Here is a 20,053-nt window from a genome sequence, read left to right on the forward strand (position 1 = left end):
TCATTCTTTGCCCAGTGAAATATTAAACACAAAAAGATATTGGCACCAAAGCTTTCATGACCACAGCATTTATTTAGAAAAGTGTTTTTGCTGTAAAATGGCATAAACAGGACAGCACAACATTAAGCAAACAACTACTGGTCTTGTATTCTTTTCATCTAGGCTAGCACGTTCACCCACAGTGACAGGATTCAAATATAAAAAGGCAGTTTCAATATCAAACATGCATGGAAAACCCAGGGAAAATGAGCTTTGTTCACATTGAAGACCAACAGGGGGTTCTTACAGTTCTTGAAGCACATGGAAGGAAAATGCTGGAGCTCAACATCGAAAGGCTCATTTTAGGCAGTCAGTGAAAATGTTTCTAATAGCCGAAAGGTGCAGGGAATAATTGGAAATGTGTTTAAAAAAAAAAAAAAAAACTACAAATCTTAGCATGTTTTTGCGGTTTGCAGTTGTGCTATTAGGTTAAAAACAAAAAAAACATTTTTGTGCTTCCTATGAAGTGCAAGTGAAATGCGCCTTGTGGTCTGACTTGGGTCACAAACGGAGATTTGCAGAAAGATAACCTGTTGTTATACATGTGCTTTTTCTCTTTGGATTTGCACCTGTGATTGGTACAACACTCATTGCAGGTTTCTCCTCCTGAGTCGGCATTTCTTTGTAAACACTGGCTAAACAACAGATGGCGCTGTCTTATTTTTTTAAAAATTGCATTTCCAAAGCCAGAAAGTGTTTTTCTAGTATGCCACACACCTTATGATTATTGTTCATGTTTTATAACCACAATCTTAATGCTCATATCGTGAATGATATTCACATTGCATTTAATCTTTTCCGCTGGTATAATTTTATTTTATAAACCCCTTTCGCACTGAGTTGATGCCAGTGGTGGGAAGCACAAACACATTGAAACAATAAGTACTTTTTCCTGGTTATCTCTATTTTTCTTGTGACTCTTACTTTCACGCTACATTTGCAAATGTATGTACTTTTGACTCTTTAACCTGGTCAAAATATTTTTTTTATTTTTTTTTATTAACCTTTGCGATAACATGACAGACGTGCCATCCTAAGAACCACAAGTTTCAAAAGCGTTAAAATTCTGTCTCAACTGAAAAAAGAAATCCCACAAGTACTGTATGGTGTATTTTTTTTCAGTTAACATTAGTTTTTTTTTTTTTTTTTTTTTTTTTTAAATTCAGCTCACAGCATTAGCAAACTTAAGGAACACAATGTTTTTGATAGCATAAGTCCAGCCAACGCTAGCGAGCTCTTAAAACAGCATGCGACGCAGTAGCGTGATTATTTTTTATTTTTTTCTGTCTCTCTCTCTCTCTCTCTCTCTCTCTCTCTCTCTCTCTCTCTCTCTCTCAGTATGAGCACTATGAAAGGTAATAAAGAGGGAAACTATTTTATGTGCAGTTCTTTTTTCCCCATTTTGCCAAGTTACCAAAGCAGATATTGTGTATAATTGAGAGTTTCTCAATCTGTTAACTTTTTGTACTTTTGTATTTCAGTTTGTACTTTTTTACTCAAGTATAGGAGTCAAATCAGTATTTTTACTATATTGTTTCATGCACTTATCTGTACTACTTACACTACTTAGAAAAATTGGATATTGGGTTTACTAGTGAAAGTTAAAGCTAAGCAAAATGCACTCTGACACTCAAAACTTTTCAATGCACTTGTCTGTTCGTTTCAGTAGTTATTGCACTTGAGCTGGCCGGCAAAATTCACGTGTTTAAACCATGACATTTCCTGGTTGAATTAAAATTGGTATTTAAACAGTCCCCTTCATTATTCTGTTCACATTTCGACATTATGAGACCAAGACGACGCCTTCAAAATGGACCAGGAAGTGAAGAGGTTGCAACCAAGATTACAGCGAGACTGGAAGAGTCACAGAAAAGCACACAAGTTGGACAGCCTTGGAACAGTTCGTGGAGCAAACACCTTCAGGGAATTTTGCCAGTCAGCGCCTTGTTGGAGAAGAGCAAGTTATGCAAAAAGTACTGAACCACTGAACAGTTGGACATGTGCATTCAAATGTTTGGTGAAAGTAAAAAGTTCACCTGTAAAGGTTCTGGTGGATTTTAGGCTCGCCCTGAAATTTCACCTGAAAGTCCAATATCCCTAACTTTTTTTGTGAGTTGTGTAAGTAACAGAGTGTGTGAACTTTTGCCACCTCTGGTTGGCACCAGCGCAGCGTGGAAAGGGTACGTCCTCATTCAAAACCTTCCTTTCAGTGTCCAAGTCAGACCGTGGTGACCGACAGCAGGGGGTTGTAAACTTTGGTCCCGTCCGCAGACCTGCTCCCGTGGGTCAGCAGTTCCTGAATGGTAATCCAGTTGTCCAGAATCCTGCGACTGCGCTTCTTCATGCTCCTGCGGTGGCACAACTCCAGGATGGAGGTGGGTTCCTGCTGCTGCGCGGCCCCCTGCTGTCCCGCTCCAGCGCCGTCCCCGGAGCCCCCGCAACCCTGCTCCCGCTCCCTCAGGAAGTCGTGGCGGCTCTGCATCATCAGCTCCCGTCGCCGCCGCTGCTCCCGGGCCTTTTGCAGCTGCTGCTTACGCTCCTCTTTGCTCCAGTAGCGGCCCATCTTCATCTCGCTCACCGCATCGTCGTCCGTGGTCATTCCGCTTCGTTCTTCTCGGATCTTCATGGCCCGTGCCTTCAGGAGGCGGTCCCGCACGGGCCTCTTCGCCACGTAGCGTGAGCCGTCGCTCCGGATCTTTACTTTCCACTCCATACGCGGCGAGAAGGGCTCGGTGGCGCCGCTTCGGGCCACGTCTTTACATGTGCTACCCAGACTCATGGGGCTGAGGTCCGCGATGCCCTGTCCGGGTGCTTCTCCGTATCCCCCCGGCCTTTCGGAGGCCGACGGAGACCCCAGCTGCATGCAGCTCAAGTAGTGCTGAGGCAGCTTCGTTTCGGCGTGACGGCGAGACATGTAAGGACTGTTCTCGGCACTGCGGCCCCCCAGCCTCACACTCTGAGGGTTGGTTTTGCTGTTGCGTCTCAGCCCTCCGTCAGAACCCCTCCGGGCTCCTGGGTTGGATCCTCTCCTGTGAGAGTGGTTGAGGTTCACTGGGACCCCGGTGTCTCCTTCGTTCCGGGTCGCCCTCTCTCTCTGCCTTGAGGAGAAGCTCTTCTCCGGCCGAGCTTCTCCTCCCTCCGGGCTGGCTGCGGAAGGCGAGGGGTGCTGCTCGTTAACCAGCGGGGTGCTCATGCAGCTTTCCCCTCCGGTGTTGTAGGCACTGGTGCTGTCCTTATCGGAGCGCTCCCTCTCCGGAAGCTCGTTGATGTCGGACAGAGCCTGGTGACGGGACTCGTCGCCGACCGAGCACCGACTGACCTTCTCCTCCAGAGGCCAAGCTTTGAGGCAGCGCTCTCTCAGCTGCTGCATCTTCTGCGCCCTGAGAATGTTTCGACACTTGAACTCAAGGTGCCGCAACTCCTCCTCCAGGAGCGCCATCTCGTGCCGAGTCAGGCTCTCGTTCTTGTTCTCGTCCAGCGAGACGCCGCCTTCCTCGCGGCCGCCGCTTCTCTCGTAGTAACACTTTATCTCCAGCAGCTCTTTGTACCTCTCGCACTCTTCTTCAGTCAGTCCGGGCATCATCATCCTCACCGGGTCACCCGTGTAGGTCCTGTTGCTGCCCTCCAGCTGCTCCAGCCCTCCTCCGTTGCCACAGTCCAGGCCCAAAAGGGAGTCTGTGCTAAACTGAAGGTCTTGGGAGTACAGCAGTGGCGGCGTGTCGTTTTGGGCGGATGAAAACTTACGCATGCTTCCGGGTGTGTTTGTGGCGTTTGTATTGGAGGCACTGGTGTGGTCGTCTCCCAGGAGGTCGTGTTCCGAGGACTCCTCGTACCGCGTGCTTTCGTCCGTGCGGCCCACTCCGCTGTCCAGCTCCTGGCTGTTGCTCAGCACGGTCTGCAGCAAATCGGGCGAATCCCTGTTCAGTAAGCAATCGTGGCACCCTGCAGCACCGCCGCCCAGAGGGGAGGCGTCCGCGCAACTGCCGTTTCTGTGACTGGCCAGCAGATGGATAGCGTTGTCCAGTGGCTCCAGGTCCAGTTTGTCTGGGTCCACTTGGTTGTCATTCTGATGGGGAGATGTTGAATTCAGATGATGGAAAAGAAAGACAAAGAATATTTTATTACAAGACTTCATTTGTACTAAATGTACCGTGCTACCTTGACTTACGAGCACCCCCCTTACGAAGTTATAAGTAGGGTTGCAAAAGGGTGGAGATTTTCTGAAAAGTTTCCATTAAATTTCCATAGGAAGTTAAGTTTGTGAATTTTGCAGATAAAGCGGTGTCTTGAGGTACGACGAGTTTAATCCCTTATGGTTGCAAATCAAAACACTCTCATTTCCCATTCAAATCAATTGAAATGCAATGAATCCGTTCCAGACCACCACCCCACCGCCAAAAAAAAAACAACCAAAAGTTTTGTAATATGATTTTATAATCATAAAAAATAGCATTCAATAATTTTGTACTATATACAAATATTTTTTGCCACATTTGTTTACTTCAACTTAATGGACATTGTGCTGCTCCTTCTGGTGTGCACACCTTGGCCACCTGGGGGCAGTATAAAATAGAGATGGTCACAACTTGCGAGTATTGTCATGTTTTCTGTCTGCATGTGTTGCTGTACTCTATGTGTTCAAATACTTTTGTAGTATTTGTTAGCGTAAAGCTAAAACAACTTTTCTGAGGCAAAACTATGTGGCTGTTTTAAATACACCTGTAATTGCTTTAATGTTCAGTTTGACAGTAAACCTCAACGGGGGTGACAATAAACAGCTTGAAGTCTCTTTTTTGAGCAATTGTTCAATCTGTTGTTGAATAGTGAGATCAGTTGAGTTACTGCTACCATACAGCGCTCGTATCTCACGTTCGCTCGCAAAGTCAAAACAAAACAAAAAAACTGCCCGAACAACTGCCCATATCTTGAAAACTCGTAACTCTACGTTCATACTTGATGCGAAGCCAACTTTCGCCTCGCATCCCTCGCACGAGTTTCAACTCGGGAGTATTTCTACACATTTGAAAACGCATTCACTTCCTTTGCGCCACAATGATATGCTCCTCCCATCTCAGTCGTCTTCAGCGGGTCGTTGGCACGCTTGCTTCCGACTACTACCAGTGCGACAAGTCCCTCCTTTGATTTTTTTCCCCCTCTTCCTGGTTCAACTTCACTTCCCAGCCGGCAACCGTGCGCCTTGACCGGCCAAGGCAAGCACACCGTGTAAATAGGCGCAAACGGCATTGGTGGTGTTCCCTGAGATTTTTCTGATGTCAAATATGTGCCTAAATAGAGGTTGACAAACACGGGTAAGACTGATGTCAATGTTCTGTTGCTGTCTCCGTGCGCTTCTTCTCCTCAGTGGCCGGCAGAATATCCTGCGAGCGAAGGTTCACCCTCGAGAACACAGTTGATCTTTTGCCGAATTGGTTGCACGTGCACGTGCATTGCATTCAGATGGTAAAAGGTATTGATCTGTTCATCTTTGTTCCCGTTTGCGGGCGACTACTCGGGCCCTCTCTCTGCTTTCCCACGTGGCCGCAGATAAAACTTTAATCTTTGCTGATGAGACCTCTACCTCTTCGGAATCCCAATGAGGAGTCCTCTTTGCTTAGCTTTTCTCAGGTCTTCAAGGTAGTCGTCTCTCCAAAGACAAGGATGTGCATCTTTGCATGTTTGTGTGTGTGTTGTACAGGCTCATTATAACTACAGCCTTTTAGATGTGCCCTCTAGCACTCTGTGCAAAATGTGGCCTGCATACAGATGCCATAATCTTTCATGGAGCGTGGGAGTCTGCCTTTTTAACAACCAGGTGGCGGGATGACAGAAAGAATCATTTTTGTCTGTCAATAAATTTGGCCAGCAAACAAAAGGATCATGTTAAAGGGGCCTGTGCTGTCCTGGTAAATTCAAGAATGACCTTGAGGGAGAGACACAATGAAAAGAACAATTTGTCTTTGCTCTCCGACCTGGTCCTCATTGTTTGTTGTCGCTCTATGATAGCTTCTTGACTAGGTGGGATAGAGCAGTGTTTCCAAACCTTTAATGAGCCATGATGTGGATTGTACAGTCAATATATATATAATACAAAATGTATACTGAAATCATGATGATGCTGCTCAAAGCAATAACACTCCCGGTCTGCTCGGCAACACTGTAATACAGTCAAAATCCTTTAAAATAAAAGAATGTGGTACAATAGCACAATTTCAGCACACTTTCTTAGGCCATACGGTGTCTTATTTAACAGTTGCACTCTGTAAACAACCACAAAATAGTTTGAATGTGATTTCTAATTTAGCCACTATAGGGACAAATAAGTGTGCTGGTACTGTTATTATACTGGTGTGCTTTTATTTTGAAGGCCTGACGTTTGACAGGATGTTATGCCGATGTTGCCCCAACTTGTCCGAGTGTTGCTGAGCAGACCTGGAGGCTTGTTATTACTTTTAGTTGTTAAAATAAAAAGCTTGCCATGTGTCGTCGTGAGCGCAGACTTTGACGTGCTCGTACCATTGTAATCAATGACAGCGTACTAAATCTTTTTATTGTATTAGGTTAGCGATTGAACATGATTTTGGCGAAAGTGTGTTAATGTCGGTGCACAACGGTAAATGACGGCAATGAAAGGAATAATAACTACATTTTATGTATTTTGTTTTCCAGAAAAGTTGTGATTTTGGAGGTGGGGAATTCCGCCTGACAGCAATGATATGTGCAAGCATGCAATAAAATCAGGATCAGGATGCAGGATAAAATCTCGAATTCATCTCTTTTTACATTCAATCTCACGACTGGATGTTACAGATAACTGGCTTATGATGCATACGAGACGATAAAGGACAAAAGTGTATTTTTCGGCAAGCGCACAGCACAAACTGGGCCGCTCGCTCCCTGTAACCTGCCTATTCAATGTCCTCACCTCGATCTCGGGTCGTGCGAGGAGGAAGGAGACATTAGTGCTGTCTTCTCTGGTCAGAATAGCTACCGCCTCCTCTCTGTCCTGGATGTCCACTCCATTGATCTAAAAAAAAAAGAAAAAAAAAAAAAAATAGAGTGGACATTGTATGATGTGTCTGGTGAGTGTATTTCTGAACAGTCATAGGGTGTGCCATCACTGTAGTGTTGATGCTGTTCATTACTATTTATGCACGCAAGGTGCTGTATGCGTTTCAGCACCTGCAATATTCTGTCCCCCTTGCGGATGCGGCCGTCCATTGCAGCAATACTATTTGGGTTCACCTGGAGGAAGGGAGAAGGCTTTTTGTGAAGACAAGGGGGAGCGCAAAGATCGGCGTATCCTGATTTTCGCGCAAGTGCAAGGTTCGCTGTGCATGTTTGCCAATTTGGCAGACACGTCAGCGACAAGCTGGGCGGATCGGCACGACGAGGGTGTGTCCTTTGACATGCGCCCGACAGTTTGGTGGCAGAAAGTGGGTCTCAGCTAACGACTGCTAAGTCCGGTGCAGTAGGTAGACCGCTAGTCAAACGCGATTTATGTGAATGTGATCCGGGCGCAGACAGATTCTGAGCTCCGCGGACATGTGTGGTGGTCAGACGTATCCCATCCATAAATATGTGAACAGCAGGCATCAAACTCTCACCCACAGTGGCACAGATGGCCCTTGTTTAAATACGCCGGCTCGCGCGCGTCTGCGAAATTACGAAAACCCAGTCTAAACTGCCTCCCCGCGGAATTACGCCGGCCACGGAATCAGAGCCCAAACTGTGCATCCGAGTCACAGCTAAAAAAAACGGGAAGTCAACATCATCACCTCGCCGACATAGATCCCGAGATCCTCCTCGTCGTCGGTTCTGTAACACACTGTCAGCCCGAGTTTATCCTGATGATGGGATTTGTACAGCTCCACCTCCTGGTAGTGAGAGAAAAGTTGGAAAAATGGTTCAGCTGCTTCGAAAGCTGTTTGAGCATTTACTCCACATCCTTGAAATCTAGCTTCCGGTCCATGCACTAGTATATGCACTAGTTTGGCTTCACTAGTCAGACAATTCAGCGCACTACTCAAGTAATGTCTTACAAGTCATGTTTTTTTTCCCCACGACTAGTGCCACTTTAGGCATACTAGTACGCGCAACTGGCTTTCCGTACATCCCTCACCTCATATTCCAGCTCGTCCTGCCTGTCAACGTCATGCTGAGTGATGTCGAAGTAGTCGGCCGGGTCATAGTACACAGGCTCTAGGTAACTGAAAGGGTCAGGGTTAGTGAAAGGTCAATCCAAGCGTGATGTTCATGGCACAGCAAATGTGATGTGACTGACAGTTCATTGAGCAAATATGGCTCCAGGAGTGCTGGTAGAGGGGGCGAAGGCGGGGGGTCGGGTGGAGACGGCCCGCTCTTGCCCGCAGTCAACGTATGTTGGAAGCTGATGTCCGTCTGGGTGCAGCTGTCCACACAGTCGGCCATCCCCATGGTCAGCGGAGCGCCGCCAGCTGGGGGCCCCGTTAGGCCTGCGCGTCTGCGGGACTTGCGCCCCCGTAGTACGTTGGACAGCACAGGGTCCCTCGTGTCCAGTGTGGGATCGCCAGACAGGCGGGACAACTCCTTCCTGTTCACCTGGAAAACAGGTGGGTCATCATCGCTATCAAGTGCCTTCCTCTGAATCCAGTCATCATGAAAATGGAGCAAAACAATGAAACGCTGAGGTTCTACTGCAAGCGGCCAAACATTTGCACACGTGCCAGTGCAATAATAAGTCTCTTCATTTTATTATTTTTGGGGATGTTGATGATTTTAGCCTGTCTCACACACTGCTCTGCTAACTGGTGTGTGTAATTAGTGGTTAAATCATACTAAATTTCAAAAAGTTGACATGGTTCCCAGAATGTTACGTGATAAATCGAGTCATTTGAATTATTTTCACGGTCGTATTAATGAAACATTTTGCACGTGCCCCTGAAATTGCTATCCACCCTGTCACAATGGTGTAACTAACTGCCCCTTTATTAAACCCTCTGTTAGATATATTTTTACCGCTGTTTTAACAGCACACCTGAGCTTCATTAATCAGTAATTCCCGCACATTATACAATGCACTGCATACTGAAATGAGTTAAGCAGACGCCCACACACATCCTGAGTGAAAGGTGAGCACCTGCGTGAACTTCATAACGCGACTTGTTGGTCCTTTGGCTAATCTCATAAAGCAGTTGGACTTTCCCCACACGTACCAACGCGGGCGGGCTGAAAGAGATAAAGAGGGATTGAGCCCTGGCATCGACTTCACTTGTTGAACGAAATAAGCGCGCTCTAATCGCTCTGCCCGTGCGACTTCATTTTTCTTCATACGAAACGAAATTTACTTCTTGTCGGTTTAAGAACCCGTCTCAACACCGCTGATGTTTTCAATGACGAATACATTTGAAAATCCTTCACGAGTTACATCATCATTCTATGACCTTTTTATTCATATTATTATTATTAAGTAGTCGTCTTTTTGCACAATGTGCAACGAGAGACAATAGAAGTACACCTCTTGTATGCCATATGCCAATATCAATGGCGCTCTTGTCCATTTGAATTAGAAAAGAACACTTGACTTTATTGACTTATTTATGATTGTATTATTATTTTTTGCCTGTCTGGCAATCTCAGCGCTTGAAATTGGTGTGAACAGCCCCCCTAAGGTGCAAAATGAATACATGATATTTGAATTAGGCGGCACGGCGACCGACTGATTAGCACATCTGCCTCACAGTTCTGAGGGCCGGGGTTCAATCCAGCCATCAATGGCACAGAAGAAAAATAAGAGTCCAGTAGGTACCTGTACCTGAACAAGCTACTTAAATACAGCAACAAATGATTTGCATTTTGTTACTTGCAGCCAACCGTTCCCGCTCCATTCAGCTTCCCGTTTCCCTTTTTGCAATCTTCCGACGGCGCCGCACGACCCTAACCTGTCCTCCTTCCTTTCCATTGTGCACACAGTCATCTCCCTTCCTCTTCGCTCTGGAGCTTCTGCTGCCGTGCTAACTCAGCATTTCTGCCAGCGCTCTCCCTCCCCGCAGATGTGGACCCACGTTGCTCACTTTCTATTTTGTTTGTCCATGCTCACGTTGATGTCCCATCATAAATCACGCTGCCTACTCTTAATGAGACAACAAATGAGATGTCCCCTTTCTTTTGCAGGTGCTGCTGCAAGTGGGACGGAAATATGTTCACGTGTTCCGACTGCACTCGTAACAAGAGGAAGCATCAGAGACTCCGTGTTCATAAATGACAGACAGGTATGAAGAGAGTGAGTGAGAGAAAGAAGGTGAAGGAGTGTAGGGGGAAGCGCCCTTCTCATTCATTATCAATGAGGGTGCTCGGCCTGCTTTGAAGAGGACTTCATGCAGTGTACCTGTAATAGAACTGGTCTGCCCAGAGCTGATGGGGAATCCATTACATGCCTCTTGTGGGTTAGTAGGCTAGCACACTAGGCCACGCTATTTGGCACATCTGCACTGGCAAATTCAAAAATGCTTGTCTATGAGACAATAGTCCCACTTTTGACTGACACTTTCAGTTTTTCATTTAAAGAGAATTCAGAGATTCGTTTGCATTTACATTCTATAATATGTCTAAAGATAATGGCTGAAAACGTGCAAAGACTGAGAACTAGGTAGTACTGTGGCAACATAGCGTTAAACTGTTTTTCCACATTTTCAGTTTCCCTGATTTTCGAAGAGCTCGATCACCTTCGTGGTTATCAATTGCGACGAACAATTAGCAAGCTAGCCGTAGTCCGCTGGCGTGGCCGCTTTAGAGCGCCTCGTTGTCGGTTGTGAGTGCACATGTCACGGAAAGAGAGGCAGAAGAGCAGGGGATTCAAGAAAAGTTTAACTTGACGGCAAGTGTAGGGATAGTGGCTTCGCGCTGGCGTAGCCACTTTAGAGCGCCTCGTTGTCGTGGTGTGGCCCTGCGATGACCTGTCGGGATATATTCCAGCTACCAGAGGCTTTAAGTGGATATATTTTCACCGTTCAAACATGTAGTTGTGTATAAGCATGAGAAAGATTAAGATTAGATTAAGTCGCATCCATTTTTCCAGCTAGTAGAAGTGATGTTTGATTGACAGCTGACGTACTTCATTTGGAGCAGCTCACAATCAACAACGTATCTAACAACGTGACGAAAACAGAATGTTTTGATAAAATACACCGTAGTCACCAGAGATGCTGATTATTCAATGTATTCATAGGTGCAGATCGCTACAGATCTGTTTTGCTCTTGGCTGTAACAACTTTTGCTCTGACCAACCAATCAGAGGATGAAAAAACGCTGACGTTATTGTGGGCCATTTAGCTGGTTAAAGAAACAGCCCCATCGTTAATGTATTTTAAGTTACATGGACCACACTGATTGCGAAGGCACTGGGCAGATTGGATTGCCGTGGCAACACAGAGATGCTGAAATCTGATTGGGGGGAAAAAAAAAAAAATAAATAACATCCCCATATACGTACTGGAACCAGTACAGCCAAGAGAAACGCGACAAAATAAGGAGAATAGACTTTTGGGGATAAATGAGTAAAATTTCATGGAACAAATGTATCGAATTAAGCTGTAAATGTTGGTCACTGATTCTGATAGTGTTTCGGCCAGCAGGGAATGCCCAGCACTATTAAGACTTCTGTTGATTGTAATTAATTGTTGATTATAGAAGAAATTAAGGCAAAATGGACTACTTAACTCTCACTAATTGATCAGAAAATGTATTTAAATACCCATCCCTGGTAAATATGTTGTTATGTGCATCACGGTTAATCCAAAGTGAGCATTATTATGTTTGTAAAAGGCTCTTGTATTGGACCTCAAAAAATTGTGCAGGTGTACCTAATGTTGTGGCCAGTCTATGTACAAGCATTCAGGAAATTCTGGGCTTGCAGCAATCATCCCCAAGTGCAATCCTTCTGTATTTTGGATATTAAATTTATTAACATACATCTGAATCCCAGAGGATTTTTTGTAATTTTTTTTTTTTTTTTAGACAAAACAACAAAACCCCCCCCGCCCCCCCAAAAAAACACACAGCCGACACACCACAGGAGGTGGGCGGTGGCTGTATGTGCTGCGGAGCCAAGGGCGGAGGCTGCACATGCGGATGGAGATGAAAGAGATCCAAATGTAGTCGAGAGAAGATTGGAGGGAGCCAAGGAGAGGCAAATGAGGGGGGGGACAAAACTGGCTTTCGAGGAATTGTCTTGGTGGATGTACACGGCCAGTGAGACCAACTCTTGATTCTTGTATACAACCACCAAATGACCTCGTGGAAAATAAATAACTCAGTGGTTGATGCATAATTGCTTGTTATATGAAAGGCCTTTAAAGCGCAAAATAAAGCGCAGTACAACACGCTGCCATAAAAAGCGGGGGACGGAAAGCACTACGCTGCATATCAATGTGTCCATAAATACACATAGTTTTCTCATTGGTCTTTTTTTTTTTTGCTCTAATCCAGGTCAAGGGCAGCTCCACAGAGTCCCTGCAGACCAAAGCAAAATCAACCCTCTCACCCACTTTGATTCCACCGCAATGGATTGTTCTCCTCTCCGCGCTCGCAGGACGAGAACAGTCACCTTCCCAGAGAATCAATTCAAGTGGGAACAGTTGACCCAGTGGCGAGCTATAAGCCCCCCGGGGCTGTGACATCACTGAGCCTTGCCGCCGTGCTGATGAGGCCCGCGGAGAATACAAAGACTATTCGAGTACATTCATCAGTTAGATGTGCACGTTCTCCTGTTTCTTACATACAAAGGCCACTGGGTAATTGCACGTAACATGTTTACGCCAATTGAAATTGAGTATTATATTTGGACGACCTGTTTGTTGATATCCAAACTAAAATATTACCCATACAAATCATACAAACATAACTTCTATATTACTCATTTATAGTCGAGATAACGTGAGAATTTATGCTGTTATGCTGTTCTACACTCATTTGAAGGTGTTATTTTTTCGAAATCAGATTTTCTGTAGGCCATATCACGCAAGAATGTTCCCAGCAAAAATGTTTTTCTCCCCCCCCCCCCCCCCACACAAAACTTTCGATGGAACCCATTACCCGATTGTCAGAATTCTTGGTGCGTTTTATTCAGGCTGACAATTAGACGCAGACTCCGCATTTTGACAGACTCATTACGGGGAAATCTTGTCACTTGGCAATTCACAAGGTCTTTGAAATTGAAACAAATCCTTATAAAGCGATTCAAACATCATCGTTTGCTTTTTTTTTTATTTAAAGGGGGTCCTTTTAATCAGCTGATGAAAAGGGCAGAATTGAAATAGTGACAGGGAAGCGCAAGGGTGGACACACACACACATGCACTGTTTTTTTGTGTTTTTTTTTTAATGACACCGGTTGCCATGGAAGCAGCTTCCCTTGAAACCAATTTGGTTCCAGGGGAAGCTGCCAGATTTACTGTTTGCGTTAATCCTCACTTTTTGCCCAGTTCATTTGCACACAATTCAACGGCCGACGCTTTCACAAGTGGATTGCGGCTTGTAAATGACGGGCGCGTGCGTAGCGACCATCAATGTTGTGTGCAGCGTTGCCATGGCGGGATATATGATACTTGAGTTTTATTCCTTTGGGCAAGAGGTGGTCTGATTTAACCAGCTCCCTCTGCAGCCTGTTGTACAGCATCTAAATGAAGTAATTACACATACACACAGTCGCATAACTCTGAAGGGAAACGCGATTGATTTAATGCAGGCGGTCTAATTATCTTCCCTTTTATATGATGGCTGTTTAGGTAACACGATGTTTGGATTAATGATCCTTCTGCTGTGTAATGATGCCAAAACAAGAAACATGCAATCTGTCTGTGGTTCCATTGCGGATTATTCGCCACAGCCATAACGTCGTAATATTGCTGCTTGTCACCTGCTCCAGTGATTCCCAAAGTGTAGTATGGGTACCACTAGCGGTACATAGGCTCCCTCTAGTGGTACGCAAAAGCCTAAGTTCAGATCAGTTGTGTTTCACTTTTAAAATAATTTGCATTTCCTCTTTAAGAACTCCTTTAAGAACTATTTATATCAGAATGCTTTGGTTAAAACACTGTACGATCACACTGTCATAATATGGAATGTATTTAGTTTTATATATAATAATAGATGAGATCAAATATTTAGTTAATATAGTCCAGCCAGAGCTGCAAGGAATGCAAAGTTATCAATGTCCTTTCACCACTGTTCCTGTCATACCGTGTTGCGTGTTTTTGTTTGCACATTAAGGACAAAAGTCCTGTTTTTGTTTTAATTCCTCATTAAAAAAAAAAAAGACTATTCAAGCAACAAGTCTTTTGTCATGTTTTTGAGATAGTAGCCTGTTAGCAACATAATGAAAAAACAAAAAACAAAAACAAAAACTATGAACTGGTTCATTTTTGGAACGGTGAACTTTGTTCAAAATTTTGAATCTTGAACGGTGAACTGAACTTTGAACTAGTTCGCATAGAAAATGAACGTTCCCAACACCGACAATAATATGAACTCAATCTCTGCCGTGGAAGTTAACATCTGTCAACTGGAATCCAACTGTTTACTGCCACTCATGAATGCATTTGTCAAGTGTGTTTTTCAACAGGTAGCTCATGGCGCGTTTCTTAGTTGCGTATCTGTCAATCATTTTTTTGCCATCAAAAGTCCTTTGCTCGTCTTGTTTTTGTTGTATTATAGTTTGAGGTGTCATAAAAGCAAAAAATGTAATTCACTGTTCTGCTTGACGCGTTTGTTTTCACAAAACGTTCCTTTTCACCACTTTTTACTCAGAAACCGGTGTTTGTCTTGTGAAAGAAGAGAGTCTGATCTTTCTTTTGGTAAGTCTGATGCAACACAATATTCTGTCAAAATGCTCTAAAACGGTCGCCAACAGGGGGAACTCTGCTTTAAAAAGCTGTTGCCAGTGAATGTGTGAAATATACTTTTAGGAATAAAACCTCTGCATTTATTTAAATAACCACTTGGGCCTTCTGCACAACTATATTTAATGTTGGACATAACGGTGGTACTCGGAGAGCTAAGTATTTTTTTAAATAGGTGTTACTTGCTGCAACAAAATTGGGAACCAGTGACCCACTTCAAACAAATGCATAATGGCTGCCCTCACACAGAAAAATCGTATATTAATACAGTACAGGTATTTGGACATCCACTCAGTCAGTCAGCCCTTCTCTGGTTTTATGAGCACATCCTAGACTGAGCACGCAGAGCTGATTTTTGAAGGGGCCTGAAGCCTGTCTGTACGCCTCTGCTCCATCGAATCAATTGCTTCTGACACATGAGGGCAAGGGGCAGAAAGAGCAGACTTGCCTGATAGTCTCCTTTTCCCTTCCTGTCTCATTAGCATGCCTTTATGGGCTCAGTCTTTCTCATTCTTGCTTCTGGCACCAGATGCGGCCCCATTAAGTAGTCCGGGCCCAGACTCCTACATACGTGCATGATCCCAAAAGACGCATCAGGCGCCACGGATAACAACAGCGCTGCGCCACACACGCACAGGCGGTGGGGATTGTTCATGACGAGTGATCACGGGGCTTATGTTGGGGTCACCACGTGTATTGCCGGGTCGCCATCAGGACCTTCCTGGGCCACTGCGCTACCAGATGAGCTTAGAAAAGCTCTGAGGTCCCAGTTGGCAAGTGGTGCTGAGGCTGTAACCCTGGCAACCCCTCGCTTGCTTATTCTCTCCTGCTCTTATTTCATTTCTTTAACAATTCAGCCAACATGCTTCCTCTACTTACACCTTTTGCTCTGCTGGTTCTGATCTTAAGCCATAACCATAAAGGCTGCCATGGGCATGCATCACTGGTTTCAACAAAACAATGCAAAACCAATGAACAGCCTCATTGAGGTTAAAAAATTTCCAGCTCCACATGTTAAAATCTAACAAAATGACTAGGCATCTTAATCCAATTTTATATTAATTATTCAGCTTCATTTACTACAATGAATTTGATTAGCTAATAATGCGGATGATGCCATTGGCCCAAGTTGGCAAAGTGCGGTAGTGGAGAGCCGTGATTCCCAACCACTGTACATGTTACATACATTACAATACATTAGTGTAGTAATGAGAGATCATCAGGTGTGTCGCAGGAAATTATCCAGTTTCACATAATTGGTTCAAAAATTATAATTTATTTACTAAAAATAATATATATTTGTTCATCTATCTATGCAGGTGTCACAAAGGTTTGTGGGAATATTTCCCTAAAAATGAGACCGCTAGCACGGTTACTTGCAAAATACACAAGTCTATCCTCAAATACAACACAAGCAAAAGTGTTACGAAGCTGACGCTAGCTGACATACAGCCTTGAATCCTCACGTCAGTGAATTCACCAAATGGCCTCCTGTGACAGTGACAAGACCAACTTCTAATTGCGTACGAGGCCATGAAAGTTTCTGAATGTGGTTGGATGAAGGAGTCGGGGGGGGGGGGGGGGGGGGGGGGGGGGGGGGGGGGGGGGCGGTCAAACCGAGGATGGCAGAGAAAGTGAGTGAGCGAGCTTGTATTTGGAGGAGAGAATACACAACAGCAAGTTGACAACTGAAAAAAAAAATGACGTCATCGATTACTCAACATCGACACTACTTTCATCACCTCAGTGTTGACTACTAAAAAAACAGAACCCTTCATCCAACAGAAATATTTTACAGTACGTAGGTAAATTTTTGAGTAAATGAAGACAAATCATCATTATTTCACGATACTGTATTTACTTTTTGTGGCATTTTTTGTTTTGGTGTTGCGCTGTGAGATTTTCAAGTGTGAAATAGTTCTTGTGCCTTGGTTCAATAAATGTTTGGAAACCCGAGTGAAGAGGGCCCAGCTGGAACTTCGGATGGTTGATGACTTGGGGCACACCCACAGCAGGCCATTCAAATCGTGCTTGACACCTAAAGTCCAGGACGATTGGCTAGTGTGAACGCTCTTCTCCCCACTTATTAATTGATTACAAGGGTCATTCCAGAATTGGAGGACAATTTACACAACATTTTTTGAAAACTGACCATTTACTGTATATAGAAAATGTCTTCAAATTCTACAATTACACATTAACAGAAGGACTAGATGTAATCCAAAAAGTCAAGAGATTTTTAATAATGCAACACTGTATAATTAAGAGATAGCACACCTTGATGGGCCGAAACCTGAATGCTTATCGGGCAGTGGGAGTGCGGGCCAGCGGGGGACTGTTTGAATGGCCTTTTGTGAGTACACTATGTCCTTCGAGAAAGAAATGACACATTGGTAAAAGATAGATGAGGCCTCACCTGGAACATGACCCTGTATTGTTCTTCAGGCTTTTGGACCACACACATGTTGCACCCCATTGTGGCGTTTGACACACTGATGGACCACGTACAGCAGCGACCTGATGACCGGTTCTTACGGAAGAACCTGTCGCGGTCTTTGTCTGTGGCAGAGGGAGGACCAGACCCTCCCTTGCAGGGTTGTGGTATGTAACACTCCCCTCCTTCCTCTTCCTCAGCACCACACGCAATCCAACATCCCTGTCAGGAACAGTTTTCTAAGCTCCTATTCGTTCCAGACACTTAAGCGTAGAAGATTTGTTCTTCAGGCAAAGAATGTCACTCATTTAAGTCCATTGTTGGGGTAATGTTCTGTTTGTCTGTTTTTTTTTTTTTTTTTAAGTTTGTGCTTATTTCAGACACACGTATTCCCATCGATTGTCTTGACAAAACGGATCTGACAGTACGCTTGTTGTGCTCTTTGTTTGGTCTTTTTGTAGTAGAAAAACAAAAGGACAAAGTAAGTTGTCCCAGTAGTCAGCCCAGTTGTGCTCCCCTTGCTGTCTGCCAGGTGTGTGCACTAGAAGAGCGAAACTTGATTTGCTCTCAAGCAAGCTGCATCAGTTCTGTTTCGCAGCACATTTTTGCCACGCACGTCTCAAGGCTCCTGGAGTTGTTGTTTAGGTGTGGCTGGCTGGGGAGTTAGCGTGCTTGGTTTTCCCCCCACACTTCCCTTGGAATATTCTTAACTTTCAGAAGGAGGAAACGCAACAAATGGAGAATGAATCTGAGGCTGACCACTACATACTATTTTCCCGGTTACACTCTAAGTCCTCATGCCCCGAAAACATATTCTCCAAATATGAGAACAAACAAACATGCACAACCTCTTACTGAACACAGAAAATTGCAATATATACTGCATATTAATCTGATCTGTTGTCAGATCTGATGAAAACTAATTCAGATCAGCAACTGCTTGAGGGTGAACCTAAAATGACACGAGTGACCTCTTGAGCTGAGTGATGAGACAACAGACTATCCTGCCTGGGCAGAGGAATCAATATCTTCACACCGACTGATTGGATTTTGTGCTGCTGAATTATGAGAGACGTCCAGTGAAGTGTCGTCAATGTTTCATTCTATGCTCTGTGTTCATTCAACACTCTTTCCCTGCATCCTACAAGGAGAACTCGGATAAAAGGCAGCGTGAGCTCAATTTAACTTTCCCTGCTGTCTTGCAGCCCTTGTTCCTGCCCTCAAAGTCCATTCATGTTGCTTTCACCTTTTATCTACAATCCCCCCTCCACCAAGTGTCAATGCAGTCGCGGCTTGAACCGTGTGTGAGGCGTCCACGGCTCCGCAGGCTGCCGGCGACAAGCTATTAGAGCAGCTAATCCTCGATCAAGACTCGGCTACACCTTTATCCGTTCCAGAGGTGGCGTAATCCTGAACCCTGACACCTCAGACGCACGCATGCAAAGTGTGCAGAAAATACTCAATGCACCTCCAAGAGGAACGTAACAACTTGAGTCGAAGTGACGGCATGAACAAGTGACAGACGAGCCATCTCTCTGCAACTTAACAAACAATTACAATTAATGACAACTGGAGTCCAACAAAAGAAAAAAAAAACTTTAAAATTCTGACTTTAAGGAGAAGAGCATGTCCTCGGCAAGCATTTGTGCATCTGTTAGCCCGCCTTCAGTTTGCAGAAGCAAGTCCATTTTAGTCATCGTTTCCTCTGCTGCTCAGTCCATGTGACAAATCCACAGGAGCCTGTTGGTGCAAATAAATAAAAAGCATGACCAGCATCCCAATATATCAGGCATGAATCTGCATCAGCAGCCTCACAGGAGGAGAGAAATCATCCTCGGCTGATTGGAGGATACTTCTCGGCTTCTCCCCTCGGGCACGACGGTAAATGCCGCCCCCCACTGCAGCGGGGGAACACAATAGGCGTCTGTTCCCCGGCTGATGAGAGTCTGCCCATCAGTACGCGGCACTGAGCTGCTCCTGAAGCTGCTTTTTTACACTACACGTTTTCCCTCTTCATCCCCCCCATCCTTTTTCTCTCACTGCTCCCAGGGCTGGGCTCTCTTTGCTAGTGCCCCCCCCCCCACCATAATTTTGCCCACACCTCATTTGCTGTCCGCTCCCTCCTCCTTGCTCCCTTCTGCCTCTCTATGCTTTGCTTGTCTGCAGGCATGCGAGCAAGTACTGAGGAGCTTGCATGTGAAGCCCCATAAAAGCGAATGGAATATCGGGGTTCAGACAAATAGCCTGGAAGTTCATCGGGCTTGATTATGGAACATGAGCAATTCACCTTGATTTGTTTTAAAACGGCAGAAAAGGCACGTGGGCTCTTGTTCAAGCCCAAAGCAGGTTTGGAACACAGCCCTGGCTGTGCATTTAGATGAGGGCGTGCACTGCCTCAAAGCTGTGGAGGAAGAGGGGGAAAAGTGAATAACAGGTGTGACAGAATTAATAGAAAACAGGGAAGAAAGGCAAGTGATAAAATGCAAATGATTGTGTGGGAGAGCAGACAAAGATGAAAAAGAAAAAAACAATTTCCCCCCGCAGTAATAACAATGACTTGTTTAGGCTGGTGGCGGGAATATGGAGAAATATAATTCCAAGTCTCTGCCCATATCTGAGATTATAGCGTGATATGTGTGAGTGAAATCATTTCCTGTGTAGCTCAGAGCACCACTTGTTTGCTCTCTTTTTATTTTCGAACTTCACCT

The 20,053-nt window shown here is 44.8% G+C and overlaps 1 protein-coding gene across 1 annotated transcript; it reads right to left on the reverse strand.

Moving 5' to 3' along the window:
- Window positions 1-1,347: 1,347 nt before the first annotated feature.
- On the reverse strand, window positions 1,348-19,334 carry LOC133476884 (PDZ domain-containing protein 4). The gene is made up of 7 exons (XM_061770862.1): window positions 17,328-19,334; window positions 8,321-8,616; window positions 8,159-8,246; window positions 7,815-7,913; window positions 7,219-7,281; window positions 6,962-7,063; window positions 1,348-4,105 (listed from the first exon to the last, which is right to left on the reverse strand). The coding sequence occupies exons 1-7, from the start codon at window positions 17,385-17,387 to the stop codon at window positions 2,258-2,260; spliced, it is 2,556 nt and encodes an 851-aa protein (XP_061626846.1). The 5' UTR covers window positions 17,388-19,334; the 3' UTR covers window positions 1,348-2,257.
- Window positions 19,335-20,053: the final 719 nt, after the last annotated feature.

This window comes from Phyllopteryx taeniolatus, chromosome 1, assembly GCF_024500385.1.
Source record: "Phyllopteryx taeniolatus isolate TA_2022b chromosome 1, UOR_Ptae_1.2, whole genome shotgun sequence".
Lineage (NCBI taxonomy): Eukaryota > Metazoa > Chordata > Actinopteri > Syngnathiformes > Syngnathidae > Phyllopteryx > Phyllopteryx taeniolatus.

Excerpts from the sequence above, each read along its gene's own strand:
- LOC133476884 (XM_061770862.1), bottom strand. The coding sequence starts at position 17,387 with ATGGGGTGCAACATGTGTGTGGTCCAAAAGCCTGAAGAACAATACAGG. Across the intron at positions 7,914-8,158 it reads AGGACGAGCTGGAATATGAG|GAGGTGGAGCTGTACAAATC; the intron begins GTGAGGGATGTA and ends TCTCACTACCAG. Across the intron at positions 4,106-6,961 it reads TCGCACGACCCGAGATCGAG|AATGACAACCAAGTGGACCC; the intron begins GTGAGGACATTG and ends TCTCCCCATCAG.